This window comes from Wallemia ichthyophaga (genome assembly GCF_000400465.1).
Source record: "Wallemia ichthyophaga EXF-994 unplaced genomic scaffold scaffold1, whole genome shotgun sequence".
Lineage (NCBI taxonomy): Eukaryota > Fungi > Basidiomycota > Wallemiomycetes > Wallemiales > Wallemiaceae > Wallemia > Wallemia ichthyophaga.
This window is the reverse complement of record NW_008806274.1, coordinates 455,567-471,748: the sequence shown is the minus strand read 5'-3', so window position 1 is coordinate 471,748 and position 16,182 is coordinate 455,567. Positions and strand designations below refer to the sequence as shown.

Sequence of the window (16,182 nt, the reverse complement as noted above, 5' to 3'; positions counted from 1 at the left end):
CCGAGACTGTGATATAACAAGCGTTGTCACAATGTCCAAACGATGCTTGTATAGCGCAAGTAAATGGATTGGAGATGAAGTGATTTCATCGCTTCTATGTGTTCACTTCAATTAGCTATGAAAGAGTGTATTTGACTTCAAATCCCACAAATCTCAAAAATGATGTGGCATGATGACGCAGAGACGAAGAATGATCAGGAGAGGATTCTAAGCCATCTTGAAAATGTGAACAGTGCAAGTATACGTATAATATCATTAGATCAGTAGCACTGCCTCGCCACCTCTTTAAAGCCCTTAATCGAACGACATTTTAAACGAAGGAAAATCCCAACGATTGCGAGGCAGTGCCAGAACGATAAAGCTGGAAGTTCGAAGAATCAGGTCATCAAAGCCTTGCCATATGACTTTCTCTCTCCCACTCAAACAAAATCTAATCGCTCTTCTCCTTTGATTGAAACGAACGAACGTTCACGTAAGCCGACAGCGAAGACTCAGAACGGAAATAAATAAATGCAAAATTGATCAAGAAAAGACAAAATAATACTTTATACATTGAATTTTACTTTACGCTTATCTGCCAGGCCTCCGTGACGATCTGTCAGAATCACGGCGATCTCTTTCACGTCGATCTCTTTCACGATCGCGATCACGTTCTCTAGCTCGAGAATCTTTGAAATCTTTCCTGTCTCTATCTCTTTCCCTTTCCTTTGGAAATCTTGGAGGTGGTGAACGTGATCTGTTGTACGATCTTCCTCCACCTTTTGCTTTCTCTCTCTCTCTTTCTCTTTCCCACTCTTTTTCCTTGGCTCTTTCTCTGGCTCTCTCCCTTTCCCTCTCTCTCTCTCTCTCTTTGTTTTCTCTCTCTCTTTCCCGGAAGTTGCCTCTTTCGCGCTCTTTTTCTTTGAAACGCGTCGATGGAGATGGCTGTCTCTCCTTATCATGCAAGTCCGTATCTTTCTCTCTGCTCCGTTCTCTCCTATCGTTGTAGTCTCTATCACTATCTTTCGAAGTGCTTCTTGCACCATTGGTGGAGTCATCATGAACGAGAGGTTGATCGCTGTAGTCCAAAGCTGAGTTGATCGCACCACCTTTATCCTTATCGTTGTAATTCTTGAAACGCTGTTGATTGTCATCAGCTTTTGCTTCACCATAATCTTCTTCCTTGACTTCATTGGAGTTTGTCTGATTCATCTGCATACCCATTGGCATGCCCATCATCATGGACATATCAAAACCCGGCGGCATACCAGGCATACCAGGCATTTGGGGCATACCAGGCATACCGGGCATACCTCCACCTGGCATAGCAGGAGGTAAATTAGACATACCACCCATACCCATACCAGGCATACCAGACATGCCGCCCATCTGGGGTATAGGTGGCATCATATGCATCATTGCCTGTAACTCTGGTGGTAATACATTCATGAGTTCATCTGGTGTTGTAGCGTGCGGCTGTAGGGATAGTTAGTGGATGAATCAGGGATATTCCTATACACTCACAGCAAATGGATTCATCTTCTCGGTCGCACCACCAATGCTCCTCTTCCGTGTAGCGTATTCGAGCCATTTGTACTCATCAAAGCCGTAGTTGAACCAGTCGGTAATATCAGCGCCAGGCTGCCTCCAAGGTTTTTCGACATCAACAGCATCAACATCTATATCATATACAGTCGCGGCATCTAATGTAGAAGGATCCAAGTCTAATTGAGGAGCAGTCGATGGCGTAGTCGGCTTATCCACAGGATCTTCTGCCATAGCTTGAGCACGCTTCAAAAAGAAGTCATTTGCGTCGCTTTTCTGCGCTAAAGTAGGAGCTAAAGACCTTTCAGGAGCATCTGTACTTTGGGTTGTGCCTGTACCTGCGACATTTGCAGCTGAAGGAAGAGCGATAGTGTTGTCAACAACAGTTGGTGGCTGAGGTACCGGAGTATGTGAGGGTGCCTTAACTGGTGGAGTTGAAGTTACAGCAGAAGGCCTTTCTTGTGGTATATACTCTGTAGTGATGTTTGGTTTTGGCAATGAAGGTTGACTTGGAGTTCTGCCTAAGGAGTTTCTTTGTGGTCTTCCCCGTTGTGAGCGCGTGAACGAGCAGACCAAAGACACTCACCTAAAGTCAATAGATTTTGAAGTATTTGGCGTATCCATTATGATTTCAACGTCCTTAAAAAGCATGAGTAGTGGAATTATGTACTAAACATCAACTCACAGACTCAGAATCTGAATAATCTTGATCGTCATCTTCGTTTGAGCCGTTTGAACCGTTTGAAGCATTTGCCGTGTCATTTCTCACGTCAATTCCTTCAACTTTGTTTATTTCGTTGTGCGTAGTCGAAATAACTTCTGTTGGTGGTTCTGCCAGACTGAGGCTGGTTGGTGGAGCCTGTTGAGCCTCTTGTTGATCCTCGTTATCTCCGTAGCTGTTTTTATTTGTGAGATTAGATTATTTAATTGAAATTTAATTCACAGGAATTCATCGTCGTCGTCCATCGTTGCTCCGGTACAAGGATCGTTCTAACGACCACGACGTTTAAAAATGCAGCAATTTAGGAGCAGCGAATCGGGCAGCAATAGAAATTACTCAGATTCGCACGCTCAGCCGCCATCTCCTAACAAGCCTGCGCGTACTTCTTCTGGCGGTAAGACCAAATCTCCAGCAGTGAGTGAGATATCTCTATTACGCATATAAGATCTTAATATTATAATACTAGGTAATTCACATGGAATCTTCTGTAACGCGTTTACTCGTGGCTACAAAGCAACTCCTCGAAGCTCTCAATCTTTGGGCTCAAGGGCGTATGTCTGAAAACGGTGTTAGCGATGTTTACGTGAAATTGGGAAATGATTTCAATGCAGCCGTTGCTGCTTTTGGCAGCGTCAAGATTGATATGTCTGATCTTATCAACATCCCCGATCAGCTACGGCGTCATTTAGAGAGCGCGTTGAGCGAGAATGCTTCCCCCGCTGTTTTAGATCGTTTTCTTCCTCCTATTCGAACTATCATTATCAATCTTCTGCAAGGTTTGAAAGATAAACAGGCTCAATGGAGAAGACATCTCGCTGAGGAGAAGCGAAAACATGAGAATTCAAGACTGTCACGCGCATCCCATGCTTCTTCTTCGAGGGACTCTGTACTCTCTGAGCTAGCTGCTCGTCGTCAAGCACAGATGACATCCCCTAGACCTTCTCCTAGAGGTGACGAGTTTAGTCCGTCTTCCTCAACGACGTCATCCCGTAATCTAGTCTCCCCGCCACCTCAGCCAATGATACCACCGCCACAGCCACAGTCTCAGCCACCTCCTCAGCACCCCTCTCACACCTATCAACCATCTCAGCCTGCTAAGAAAACTCAACCACCACCACAGATTATGAAACAGACACCCCCACCGGCACCATCACCTGCACCTGCACCACCACCACCTACGATCAACCTTCCAGAACCAGAGCAGACGTCTCCTATTGCAAAGGACTCACCTCAGATTAACAACCCCCTCGCGGAGCTCAAGAGACAGGATCCGCTCGAACGCCGAGCCAGCAAGCGATTTTCGTCATATACGATGGGGAAGATGACCTCCTCAGCTTCAGTATCAGGAGGCATGTCGTCACTTGCGACACCTATACCAACTAACCCACAAAGCGGCACTGAGCGCAAATCAAGCAGACGACTTTCAAGTATCAGAGGGAGTGGTGTGCCATTTATACCCGACAACGCACCTCCTCTTCCACCGATACCCGACTCGGCAAAGCGTCAAGTGAGTAGAGATAGTGATTCACAGTCATCTTTAGTCGAATCGCACTACCAGCCTTCACGTGTATCTGAAAAAGATGAAGGGGATGACAATGGCAGTTTAGATGAATCGCCAATTAGCGTCTATCTCACTATTGGACACCAGACAAAGAAGACAATAATTGAGGATAAGTCGACACTCACACTGGCTGGTTTGAGAATGATGTTTATCGATAGATTTGCTTATTCTTCAGGATTAGAGGACTTTCCGTTGATCTATCTGCGCGATCCAAAAGCTAACGTAGATTACGAGCTGGAGAATGTCGCTGATGTGATTGAGAGCAGTGTCTTGAGTCTCAACATTGAACCACTCGATCAGGTCAAACAGCATTTTGATTTGTCAATCACGACCGTATCGCAGGAGCTGAAGGATTTGAAGAATGCACTGTCTGCGAACACGCGTCGTTTCTCATCGCTAACAGCTCCTCCACCACCTGTTGGTGCTAATGATAATGCTATCGCTAATACTAATGCGAGTACTAACGGTGTCGGGTTGGGCTTGCCAACTATGCCTTCTTCGAATCAGCGTCCATCCGACAAGCAATTCAAAGCAGTTGCTGAAGCTTTACAGCCACAAAGTGCGGACGAAAAGTCAGCACAACAGCTACGCGTCGAAACTCCATCTACAGAGGTGATGAAAAAGATTCGAGATCTTCAGGTGCAATTCGATAATGTACAGGCAGTGCGAAGGGATCTTGGAGTGACCAAGCAAATCTATGTTGACTTTATGAATGAAACAAAAGACCAGATCAACGAACTTAGAGCATCGACTAGCAAAGTCAGAGAGCTTGCCAAGACGGAAGTAGGAGGAGCGAGGGCATACATAGACGTCGGCAAAGCTTCACTGGATGGACGTTCGCAGGATGTTTTGACACGTATGGAAGAGATTCAGGATACAGTGGATGACCTCAAACATGATGTAATTGCGAGACGTACAAAACCACGTCCAAATATTCTCAAGAATCTTAAGAATGACTTTGAGAAAATTAGAGATGAATTGGAGGCGCTTGACCAACAGGTGGGCATCGCATGATAATTGTTTGTCCATCTTACTCACATTTTCAAACAGGTCGAGACTGTGAAACCAATGTGGAAGAAAACGTGGGCGGAAGAGTTGCAGAATATAGTCGACGAGCAGGGATTCCTGAATCATCAAGAAAAGCTGCTGGCGGACTTGAAAGACGATCATGCAGCGTCGTTGACTGTGTTTCAGCAAGTCGAACAAGTTGCCACTATCCGCTCTGCACAACCTGCCAAGCGAGTAGTACCAGAGATAGAGACGTCGAGTGACCCGACGCAGAGTCTCGATACTGTGCTGCTTGAAATAAGGAATCGCCAGAACGATCCTGAGAAACGTCTAAAGGCCATCGAGGCAGCCGAGCGCCAACGCGAGAAGGAAATCGAGGCTGCTAAACAGAGTGGACGAGATGCTGAATTTGCAAACGAGTTGGTCGATTTCGTTGACAAGAAGAGCCTTAAGAGGACTGGAGGATTTGGAGAGATTGAGAGAGTGAGGAGGAAAAAGGATGATATGACGTTGCACAACATGTTCAAGCCTGAGGAGGAAGTGGAGTATGAAGAGGGTTACGAAGGGTATCTTGCGCACGACCAACAGCAGCAAGAGGAGCAGCGTTTTGAAGAGGCTTACGAGGACCACAAGATTAATAGCGCTGCAAGCACTCCTCAGCCTAAATACAAAGACAAAGACAAGGAGTTACAAGATACTTCAGACGACACTTCGACGATCGACAAGAATGACGATGACGATGAGGAGTCACTGATTGCATATACACGCGACGAAAATGATCTGCGGTAGGCAGAGCTATTGTAATAATTGAGTAATTGCTATTGATATCTAAATTATGAGTGTTTAGATCTTTCGACGCCTTCTTCCAACATCGATATGACAGACGCAGTCACTTTCAAGAAGCCATCGCGCAAGGGAAGGCCAACAGGACTGCGGCAAAAGAGCCCACCAAAGGAGAGCTCAGAGGAAGTGGAGAAGTCATCAGTGGCTACGGTTAAGGATCGCAGATCGGTTACACAAGCCAAAGCTGAATCGCATAAGCAAGGAGCAGCAAGAAAGCGAAATATAGATGTCTCTCATGTTGAAGACGATGAGAGTGGCGGCGGTGTTGTAGATGTTGCCTGGTCTGCCACCAATTCCTCGGACAACACTATGAATAGAAATACAGCAGTCGTCGATACAGACGCTGAAACTATTGATGGCCCTCAGTTGAAGAAATACAAAGAGGGCGATGAAGTCGACGCTAATGATTTGGAAGACGACGGTCTCTACAAAGGTCTCCAATCTTACACCTCCCATATCAAGAAAAAGCCTGATAGCGCACAGTCTGATAAGTTTAAGGCTGGGCCTGTTCGCGCACCTACCAACATTCGTCAGATCACTATCACCGACTTCCAACCAGATGTATGCAAGGACTACAAAGAGACGGGATGGTGTGGATTTGGTGATACTTGCAAGGTGCGTTGTGTATTATACTGGATTTATGAAGCTGACACTTTTTAGTTCCTCCACGATCGTTCGGATTACATGGCTGGTTGGCAACTTGACCAGGCTTGGAATAAGATGCAGGCGCAAAAATCTGGTGCTGCTGCTTTTGAAGATGATAGTGACGAAAGCGAAGACGAGGACATGCCATTTGCATGCCTGATTACGCGTGAGCCTTTCGTCGATCCCGTCGTAACTAAATGTGGACACTACTTTGAAAAAAGCGCGGCGTTGAAGCGTTTTCAGAAAACACCTAAGTGTTATGCATGTGGTGCAGCGACTGGTGGCATTTTCAACAAACCCAAGCAGCTCATCAAGAAGCTCAAAGAGAGAGCTGCGAAAGAGGAAGAGGAGGCGCAGGAGGGCGACAGCGATAGTGGTGCCATTGAGGGACTAGAGGAGAAGCATGATAATGAGACTAATTGAATGAATTTAGGAGATAATCATAAAAAGGGTCGTGTATTATTTTGTACTACAGCATATGCATTTAGCTAATATCCTTATTAGTTGTGTGCCATGCTTGCATAAGATGCCTTAACGAATACGCCTATGTCGTGTGGAAGGATACTTCCAGACGTTTCAATTTCTGGTCTGAGCAGACTGACTTTATCCCAGCCTCCGATTTCTTTCATCCACAATCCAGATGGGCGATTGAGCTAGGCGTTGTCAGAATGTTTTCGTTATTAGTAATTATAAGGCCTACCTCACAACCAAGAGCTGCTCTTTTCCAGAAAGCAAAGGTGTACAGGTCTTGAAGAAGACGCGTAATAGGGTCTGCAGATGCGACGTGCTCGAACATGATCAATTTACCACCAGGTTTGAGTAAAGATTGGAGGTATTTGAAATGAGCCGATGCGTTTGGAAGTGAGCAGCAGACCTGCACTAAGACGATGGTATCGAAGGTATTCTCAGCAACACCGTAAGTGCTCAACTTGTTCCTGTCGTCGATTCCAACGGGAATGAGGAGTGACTTATCAGCGAAACCGTTCTTGACGATATTTTCAGCTAGAATTTTACTCAATGCTTGCTCAGGTTCGAGTGCGTAGAGTGTCTCAATCTTTGTTTGTAAGCCGGCAGGGTTAGAAAGACACACGTCATGCTCACGTTATCATTCTTGTAATATTTCAAATTCTCGCCGGTACCAGCGCCTATTTCAAGAACTTTACCACTCGCTTGCTCTACCAGTGGCTGCTTGTATCCACGCCATATCACATCCCCGAATGCTAAGATCTTGGCGAAACCACATTCCTGTACCAATCTGATCCATCTGAATGGATTAAAGAGGTGGATAGATGGATGGGTCATTTGGAAGAAGATAGCTGCTGGAAATCCCTTGATAATCATCATTGCTATAATAAGGAATGGTCGCAGAGCATCTAATACACGTTGTAAAAGTGGAGGAGATGGCGGAGGATCTCCACTGAGTTTGCACTCCGATTTCACCGCTTCTTCTTTCTTCTCGAGGCGCTTTCTATACGTTGCTTCTGCTACGGAAGCCATGACTGTTTGTAAGAAGGTGTGGAGTGGTGATCGAAGAATGAAAGCCAAAACATTACGTGTAAATTTCATGATTTTATACCTGCACGTACTAGCCATGGCGTATACACAAATCCAGTCCATCAAACTGTCAAACTGAGAAAACAGCAAACAAAGACTTATAAGACCTTCAGCGCCCGCTTTATGCACACAGTTTCCTTTTCTCTGGATCTTTGGAACTATTTATCTCTTTCACTCTCTCCCTCCTTCGTCCACCATCTCTGCGATGGATATACCACAAAACAGCGATAGCAGCCGCCCGCAGGCATCTTCAAGAGGCAGAAGAGGTCGCGGTAGAGGAGGCAGAAATCGTGGCAATCAAAAGGCTCATATTACTAAACAAACAGCGCAAGAAACGCAAGCAACGCAAACAACGCCACCGACAAACGGTGAGACGAGCACAAACTCCAATCAGCCAGATAAATCCAAGCAGACGCGCAATTCAAAGCCAAATCGTCGCTTTAACGGCTCGCTCACGCAGTTCAACTCGGAATCTCAATCGCCACTGCCAATCCCAATCGTAGAAACAACCGGTGAAGAGGATCTTCGCACACGCCTAGAACGCGAATTGAAAACCGGGAAGGTGGAGTGCTTGATTTGCTTCGAGGTTGTAAAGACATACGATGTGAGTTGTGCGCCTACTCTCCAACTCGTAACTGACGGAATTCAATCAGAAAACACACTCGTGCAATACTTGCTTCAACGTCTACCACTTGAAATGTATATCGGAATGGGCAAGGGCGTCTTACAACCAACCGTTCAAAGAAGGCGAGGCAAAGCACTGGAGATGTCCAGGATGCCAAACCAAGTCTACAAAAATACCTCGCGAATATCGCTGTTTCTGCAGAAGACAGCGCGACCCAAAACCGGGAAAATTGGCAGTCCCTCACTCATGCGGTCAATCTTGTTCCCAGAGAAGACTGCACTGCAAGCATCCTTGTCCACTTCCTTGTCATCCTGGTCCCTGTATGGACTGCCAGACTCCAATTTACGTGAAATGTCACTGCAACAAGACTTCTACACCAATCAAGTGTTCTTATGCGACAAGAAATCCTGAAAGCGGTAAAGTTCTTGCTATGTCATGTGCGAATGTATGTGGAAAGGCCCTTGATTGCGGTCAACATAGCTGTAAAGCACCTTGCCATCCTGGTCCTTGCTCGCCGTGTCTCGAGGTAGAAAAGAGCAAGTGCTACTGCGGCAAGGAGAGCTCTGTAAAGCCTTGCGGTACCCGTGGATATCTTGGCAAACAGTCGTGTTACAGCAAGGACGAGTTCTACATTGCATTGTGGGAGTGCTCGAATGTTTGTGGAGAGTTTTATGATTGCAACGTCCACCAGTGTCAGCAGGTGAGAATTTCATAAAGCTTTATAGTCTTTCGCCTTTCTGACTATTTCTTAGCTATGTCACCCACCATCTCGTCAATCTCTCACCTGTCCATTGTCTCCCTCAGTCATCACGCACTGTCCATGCGGAAAGCACCCGCTAAAGGATCTGCCAGACGGTGCCAGGAAGAGTTGTCAAGAATCCATAGCTTCATGTGGCAGAATGTGCGGAAAGCAGCAAAGAACTTGCAACCATGCGTGTAAAGCGTGAGTTCCTTAAAATTTCAATACTTATCTAACATAAGTTTAGACAATGTCACACTGGAGATTGTCCGCCATGCCAAGTAGATATGACGACAATCTGTCGCTGTGGTGCGTCAAAAGTAACACGCAAGTGTCACGAAGTGCAACATGAAGGTGACCAAGTACTCTGTGAGCGTGTCTGTCACTCACTCCGTCTGTGCGGCAAGCACGAGTGTCTCAAACGGTGCTGCCCACTTCGTGAATTTGAAGACAGACGTGGAAAACGCAAAGCAGTTCTGGATTCTCACGTGGCAGTCCCCGATGAAGTGATGCAGATGTGGCACACATGTGAGATCATCTGCGGCAAGACTCTGTCATGCGGAAGACATAAATGCATGGAGCCAGATCACAAAGGGAAATGCGGACCGTGTTTGAATGCCTCGTTTGACGAACTTACGTGCTCATGCGGTAGTACTACACTGGAACCACCAATACCATGTGGTATGCAAGTGCATTGTTCTTATCCTTGCAATAGACCTCCTTCATCCTGCGGTCATCCACGTCCAGCGCATACCTGCCACGGCGATGATGTGGGTTGTCCCCCATGTCCATTCCTTACCACCCGCACGTGCCAATGCGGTAGATCTAAAATCCCTAATGTTCGTTGCTCCCAGGAGACGGTGAGATGCGGACGGGTCTGCGATAAGGTGTTGGACTGTGGCCACAAATGCAAAAAGCCGTGCCATACAGGTGAATGCAGGAGCGGATTGGAGAAATGTCAAAGTGTTTGTGGAAGATTAAGGTCAATCTGTGCACATATCGATACATCCACATGCCACGGTACATCTCCTTGCGACGAGTCAGTTTCATGTCAGGCTGCCGTCACGGTCACCTGCAAATGCGGGACGCAGAAGGCTAAAGTTTGCTGTGGTGCATCGGAATGTACGCCACATAGCAAACAGGATGATTACTTAGAATGCAAGAACAGTTGCGTTACTGCTGAGCGTAATTCAAGACTGGCGAGAGCATTAGGCATCAATGACACATACAAACGCAAGCATGACACAAATTACACAAGTGAAATGCTGCAGTTTACTCATATTAATTATGGTTTCGTTAGTGGCATCCAGAAAGCATTCAATGAATTCCTCGATTCACAGGATAGAGCACTCCAACTACCTCTGATGAACAAGTCTAGAACACAGTTCTGTTTATCCTACGCCGATGCTTATGGATTCGACAGCGAAGTGTTCCAAGACTTACTTACTGTCAGGCGCAAGATAGGCTCACACTTACCTTCTCAGCTCATTACTGCCGTCGTCGATGAATCCAAGCAAAAAAATAGTGGGGTTGTTGAATTCCGCAAGAGTGCTACATCTTCTGCGACACCAACACCGCAATTATCGAGACAAGGAAGCGGTGTGTCTACCGCACAACAGTCAGACGATTGGGAGGAGATTAGCTAATGTAACTTGCAATAAATTAAAGTATTTATTAATATAGATAGACATTTATAAATATACAAAAAGTAGCATGGTAGCGGTAAAACTTCTAATCCAAAATGTGTATAGATGCTAGAAAGGTAGTGATAAAGAAGATCCTCTTCGATATACAGTTGTATAGAGCACATATATATGCACAACCTTATGCCTTGTGTTCTCCTTGTTGTTCTTCGGCCTCCTTCTTCGCCTTCTTGATATCCAAATGTCTAAATAGAGCAGTGAAGCCTGAAAGTGTGCATACGCTAAAGACTACCCAAGCCAAGCAGACACCAAAGTTCAAACCGAGCTCGTTCTTGGTATTGAATATAATGCAGCGGATGCCTCTGTTGATGTGATAGTACACCCTGTATATTGTGAGAAAGGTTAAGGTAAGTAAAGTTGAAGATAGATAACCCACATTGCCGGGTAGTATTTGAAAAACCACACCTGCAAGTCCACAGGGATCGCTGCGACGGAGACGTTTGAAATGATGAGCGCAACGAGGGCATACGCCATAAATTTAGGTCCAATGACCGTAATAATAGCCTCAGTGGCAAGTCCTATAGCTTTTGAGTATTTCCGTTATGCGCTAAGCTAAAAACACCTACCCAGCGCTGACATTCCAACCAGGAACAGTGCATACGTGCAGAAGAAACCTTTTGCAGTATTGCTGAAGTGCGCATCCCAATGCAAATCCCAAGGCAAGTTTAACATCGCAAAGAGTAGTGAGATAACGACATAGAGACAAAGGGGGACGAGAATTCTTTGGAGGGAGTATGTGAGTTTGGTAGTTGTCTACTTAAGAACTAAAGCCCACCTCATTCCAATGTAAGAGCTTAGCGTGAGGTGCTTTTCCAATAGTGGCCTCACTGCGGAATGCCTGTTCAGAGTAAGCTACTGAAACATCAGTAAAATAGCCACACTCACGCCATTGTCTGTATAAAAGCCAAAATAGTGAGGTAAATGAGACCGACAAGAGTAACAGCGCTAGCCACTGGCTGGTTGAACGGTCTAAAATTGACGGTGCTGATTCCGAAAGCATTGGAGGCAGTTTGAGGTGCAGCTGCGAGATTAGCCATAGCAGTAGCATTACTACCCTGCTGTGTAAGATATTGACCCAGCATTTGTGCGCTGGCTTGTTGGCTGCCTTGCTGAGCTAGCTGTTGTGCCATCGGTAAAACCTTTCCTGAAGCCTGCTCGTTACGTGCCTGATTATAGTATATTGTAATAGCGTCTCTTGGATTGTAAGTGCTAATTCCATTCTCACGTGCTATTGTCAGGTTTTGTGTCGCGTTTTCCCCCACAACAAGGAAAACCCACGCCCATTCATCCTCGACTAGTGCTTGTTCTATGGAGGCTCTGGTGGGCACTTTAGACGAAGGTTCTTCCGTCCATCCCAAATGATGCGTTTGATTTAGAGATTGAAATACCGTTTCGCGCACGGTGTTTCCGAGAGTGCCATTCACACCGTTCGCGATATCACGATTCACAAATACCGCATTGATTTGCACGAGTCTTCCCGTCTCATGTGCTACACTTGCCCAATAGACGGACAGACAGCTCCATATCGTAATGATAGTGAGCAATACAGAAAAAGCGAGTACTTTGAAATATATGGCTCGCAGTGGCTTCAAGTCGGGTGACCAGAAACCTTTCGTATATGGCTGTGGTTGTTTCTGGGCAGGCATAGTTTCGCTGCTCTGTTCTGAATGAGGTTGCGAGTTGTCGTCGTTGCTGTGGCAATCATTAGATAGATACCCAACAGATAGCGCTTTACGCATACATTCTCATTCACTCAATCAATCTTATTATTGATGGTATGATACCTCGTTCGTCTCGTCGACCCGATTCGGACCTTTTGAGAGATTTTCCCGGCGATATCGCTGAGTGATTAGCGAGTGACGGGTAAAAAAATTTAAATTTCTAGAGATCAAATTGTGTGAATATCTTGTTTTATTTTGCATGCTAAGGGCATAGCCTACTGGCACACAAGTTGGGGCAGCTGTACAAGAAGCATTATAGCGTAAAATTAAGACATCACGTACATACTAAAAAACTCATACATAATAGAAATACAACCCAATCTAAGACTGCAAAGATTCATGACAGGCAGCTTGCTAATGCGCTGCTGAGGTCACCAATGTTCTTATCTGGTTCGGTTTGTAGAATGATTATTTTGGCGAAGGAAAGTGATTAAAAATATTTAATAGTGTACAATAATATCCAACAAAGTAGCCTATAAGACTGAAGAAAAATCTAACTTCGGATTTTGTATAATTTAGCGATGTAAGAATAGAAATTTGAGTCATTTTATCTGTGAGCAGACTAAAAATGCGCTTCCTCAGGCCTTGTGTTCTCCCTGTTGTTCTTCGGCCTCCTTCTTCGCCTTCTTGATATCCAAATGTCTAAATAGAGCAGTGAAGCCTGAAAGTGTGCATACGCTAAAGACTACCCAAGCCAAGCAGACACCAAAGTTCAAACCGAGCTCGTTCTTGATGTTGAATATGATGCATCGCACACCTCTATTAAGGTGATAGTAGACCCTAGTGTGTGGCGTTATAAGCAGAAAGTAGAGTGATAGAATGCACTAACATCGCGGGATAATATTTGAAAAACCATACCTGTAAGTCTGGAGGAACAGCTGCGACCGAGACATTAGCGATGATGAGTGCAACGAGTGCATAAGGCATGAATTTGGGCCCGACTACTGTAATAATAACCTCAGTGGCAAGTCCTATAGCTTTCTAAGTATTTCCGTTGCGTGCTAAGCTAAAAAAAACACTTACCAAGCGCTGACATTCCAACCAGGAACAGTGCATACGTGCAGAAGAAACCCTTTGCAGTATTACTGAAGTGTGCATCAAAATGCACATCCCATGGCAAGTTGAGCATCGTAAACAGTAACGCAATTACGACATAGAGACAAAGGGGAACAAGAATTCTGTAATGAGTGAGTTTGGTATTATCCAGAAAGGAACTAGAACCCGCCTCATTCCAATGTAGGAGCTGAGCTTGAGATACTTTTCCATTATTGGTCTAGCACCAAAGTTTCTGCGCAAGTAAGCTACTAAAAAATTGTGAAAATCCCTACTCACGCCATTGTCTGTATAAAAGCCAGCAGAGTAAGGTAGATAAGACCAACGAGAACAACAGCGCTAGCTACTGCTTGGTCGAATGGTCTGAAATCGACTGTTGTTATTCCGAAGGCATTCCCGGCAGTTTGAGGTGCAGTTGCGAGATTAGCCATAGCAGTAGCATTACCGCTCTGCTGTGTGAGATACTGTTCAAGCGTCTGTACACTAGCTTGCTGGCTGGATTGTTGGGCTATTTGTTGAGCAATAGGCAATATCTTTCCTGACGCCAGTTCATTACGTGCCTGATTGTAGTATATTGTAATAGCGTCTCTTGGATTGTAAGTGCTAATTCCATTCTCACGTGCTATTGTCAGGTTTTGTGTCGCGTTTTCCCCCACAACAAGGAAAACCCACGCCCATTCATCCTCGACTAGTGCTTGTTCTATGGAGGCTCTGGTGGGCACTTTAGACGAAGGTTCTTCCGTCCATCCCAAATGATGCGTTTGATTTAGAGATTGAAATACTGTCTCGCGCACGGTGTTTCCGAGAGTGCCATTCACACCGTTCGCGATATCACGATTCACAAATACCGCATTGATTTGCACGAGTCTTCCCGTCTCATGTGCTATGCTTGCCCAGTAAACCGTAAGGAAGCCCCAGATTGCGATCGTAGTTAGTGAAACTGACGCGGCGAGGATTTTGAAGTACATGGCTCGTTGCTGCTTCAAAAGTGGAGACCAGAAACCTTGGCTGTATGGCTGGATTTGCTGTGGCTCTGCCTGAGTGCCCCCAGTGCCATCTTCTGAGTGTGATTGCGACTTGTCTATGCTGCGCAAATTGTGAGTGGTTTATACGGGATTAGAGTGGTGATTGCATACAGTTTCATTGGAAATCTGGGCAAGCTATTGAGATAATATTCCAAGGACTAACTCAGACTTTAATATAACTTGATATTTTCCGGCGGGCTCTACGGCGGGCTCAGGAACAAAACTAAGAAAGGCAGGTAAAGCGAACACGCGACGTCGATAAAAGAATCCAAATAAATCTAACAAATCCAAATCTATAACATGTCATTCAACTAGCTTCGCCTGGTTTACTCGCGGTTGACGTCACCGACGTGCTTTTTCTTATCTTCTTCAGCGAGACGCGTATGCTCGACGATATCCTGCTGTTCCCAAGGATAGTCAACCCAGAGATCGTCAATCTCAGCGCCAGGGAAGTACTTGACGTTAGTTGGGATCTCGCTAGCTTTCTCCTTGAGTTTGTTGTGCACAACGAAGATTGCGAACTCCGTAGGAGGCGAGTCTGCAGGCAGAAGTTTGTACTGTTCTTCGACATCCTTCTGGAGCTCCTTGACAGCGTAACCGAGAGTCTTTCTGGTGTCGTCGACCTCATCGACGATGAGCACTCTCTTTCCAACTAAACTCTTTTCACCGAGAGTGGAAAAATCAAGCCACTGCGTTCTAATAACCTCAGTGCCCACTTGCTCGACTGTTGTGTTTGGAAGTTCCTCGTAGAGTGACAGGCCGATAGCTTGGATTGGGACTGTTGGGAAAAATAAGAATGTGATTCAGCACTCAGCAATCCACTCACTGTTCTTTGAGCCCTGGATTTTTAGAAAAGTGCGGAGAACACGAGCTGGGAAGAAGCCACTTCGGGGATCTTTAGTTATACGGGCCAATTGGACAAATTTAAGAATCTCACCCGCCACCGATAGCAACCTATATCCACAATCAGTCTTGTAGACTCTCGTGTGCTCACAATCTCACCATGATATTAGGATCACTGCGATGCTCCCCGTTAGCTGGTTCCAGCCCACTATGATCACCTACAAGTCATCCTTGATCTTTGCGGCTGTTTCTCCGATCATCTGCGCCATCCTATCAGCAACGGAATATTTTGGCTACGCTATCTCTACGCACGGAGTGTATATCATTGTCTGTGCCGATTAGCTGAGAATTGCAATAGACGCGCTACTTACAAGTGATTCTAAGCTTGACTGGTTCACTCATTTCGCTATTCTCAAAGTTATCGCAATCGTGAGACGAGCTCGAGCTACGACGGGGATAAGGTTCAAAACTGCGAGATGATAAATTTGATGAGATTGAGACGGTGATTGGATATGAGCACCTTGGATTATACAAAACCAATGTTTTTATCGCTTTTTCTTAATCACGAGGAACAGACAAGAAAAATTTCAGTCATAATAAATAAATGCATACATCAT

General features: G+C 45.5%; 7 protein-coding genes across 7 annotated transcripts; 3 read left to right on the top strand and 4 right to left on the bottom strand.

The window, feature by feature from the left end:
- Positions 1–570: 570 nt before the first annotated feature.
- On the bottom strand, positions 571–2,490 carry J056_000167 (Pre-mRNA polyadenylation factor fip1; the record flags this gene model as incomplete). Its single annotated transcript, XM_009267565.1, has 5 exons — positions 571–1,455; positions 1,504–2,065; positions 2,111–2,163; positions 2,210–2,420; positions 2,468–2,490. The coding sequence occupies 5 exons, from the start codon at positions 2,488–2,490 to the stop codon at positions 571–573; spliced, it is 1,734 nt and encodes a 577-aa protein (XP_009265840.1).
- Positions 2,491–2,536: 46 nt separating this feature from the next.
- On the top strand, positions 2,537–5,603 carry J056_000166 (Bud site selection protein 6; the record flags this gene model as incomplete). Its single annotated transcript, XM_009267564.1, has 3 exons — positions 2,537–2,659; positions 2,712–4,805; positions 4,857–5,603. The coding sequence occupies 3 exons, from the start codon at positions 2,537–2,539 to the stop codon at positions 5,601–5,603; spliced, it is 2,964 nt and encodes a 987-aa protein (XP_009265839.1).
- Positions 5,604–5,690: 87 nt separating this feature from the next.
- On the top strand, positions 5,691–6,725 carry J056_000164 (Pre-mRNA-splicing factor CWC24; the record flags this gene model as incomplete). The annotated part of the gene is made up of 2 exons (XM_009267562.1): positions 5,691–6,272; positions 6,318–6,725. The coding sequence occupies 2 exons, from the start codon at positions 5,691–5,693 to the stop codon at positions 6,723–6,725; spliced, it is 990 nt and encodes a 329-aa protein (XP_009265837.1).
- Positions 6,726–6,802: 77 nt separating this feature from the next.
- On the bottom strand, positions 6,803–7,799 carry J056_000163 (Methyltransferase-like protein 7B; the record flags this gene model as incomplete). The annotated part of the gene is made up of 3 exons (XM_009267561.1): positions 6,803–6,955; positions 7,003–7,356; positions 7,404–7,799. 3 exons carry the CDS (start codon positions 7,797–7,799, stop codon positions 6,803–6,805), a joined length of 903 nt encoding a protein of 300 aa, XP_009265836.1.
- A 262-nt stretch (positions 7,800–8,061) lies between these two features.
- Positions 8,062–10,866, top strand: J056_000162 (FKBP12-associated protein 1-like protein; the record flags this gene model as incomplete). Its single annotated transcript, XM_009267560.1, has 4 exons — positions 8,062–8,460; positions 8,510–9,181; positions 9,234–9,424; positions 9,468–10,866. The coding sequence occupies 4 exons, from the start codon at positions 8,062–8,064 to the stop codon at positions 10,864–10,866; spliced, it is 2,661 nt and encodes an 886-aa protein (XP_009265835.1).
- Positions 10,867–11,044: 178 nt separating this feature from the next.
- J056_000161 (Nitrosoguanidine resistance protein SNG1) lies at positions 11,045–12,569 on the bottom strand (the record flags this gene model as incomplete). The annotated part of the gene is made up of 5 exons (XM_009267559.1): positions 11,045–11,246; positions 11,300–11,441; positions 11,490–11,644; positions 11,699–11,761; positions 11,809–12,569. 5 exons carry the CDS (start codon positions 12,567–12,569, stop codon positions 11,045–11,047), a joined length of 1,323 nt encoding a protein of 440 aa, XP_009265834.1.
- A 653-nt stretch (positions 12,570–13,222) lies between these two features.
- J056_000160 (uncharacterized protein) lies at positions 13,223–15,967 on the bottom strand (the record flags this gene model as incomplete). Its single annotated transcript, XM_009267558.1, has 12 exons — positions 13,223–13,424; positions 13,474–13,615; positions 13,668–13,729; positions 13,795–13,932; positions 13,977–14,783; positions 15,053–15,500; positions 15,549–15,607; positions 15,660–15,676; positions 15,725–15,740; positions 15,788–15,825; positions 15,878–15,894; positions 15,937–15,967. The coding sequence occupies 12 exons, from the start codon at positions 15,965–15,967 to the stop codon at positions 13,223–13,225; spliced, it is 1,977 nt and encodes a 658-aa protein (XP_009265833.1).
- Between the last annotated feature and the right edge of the window lie 215 nt (positions 15,968–16,182).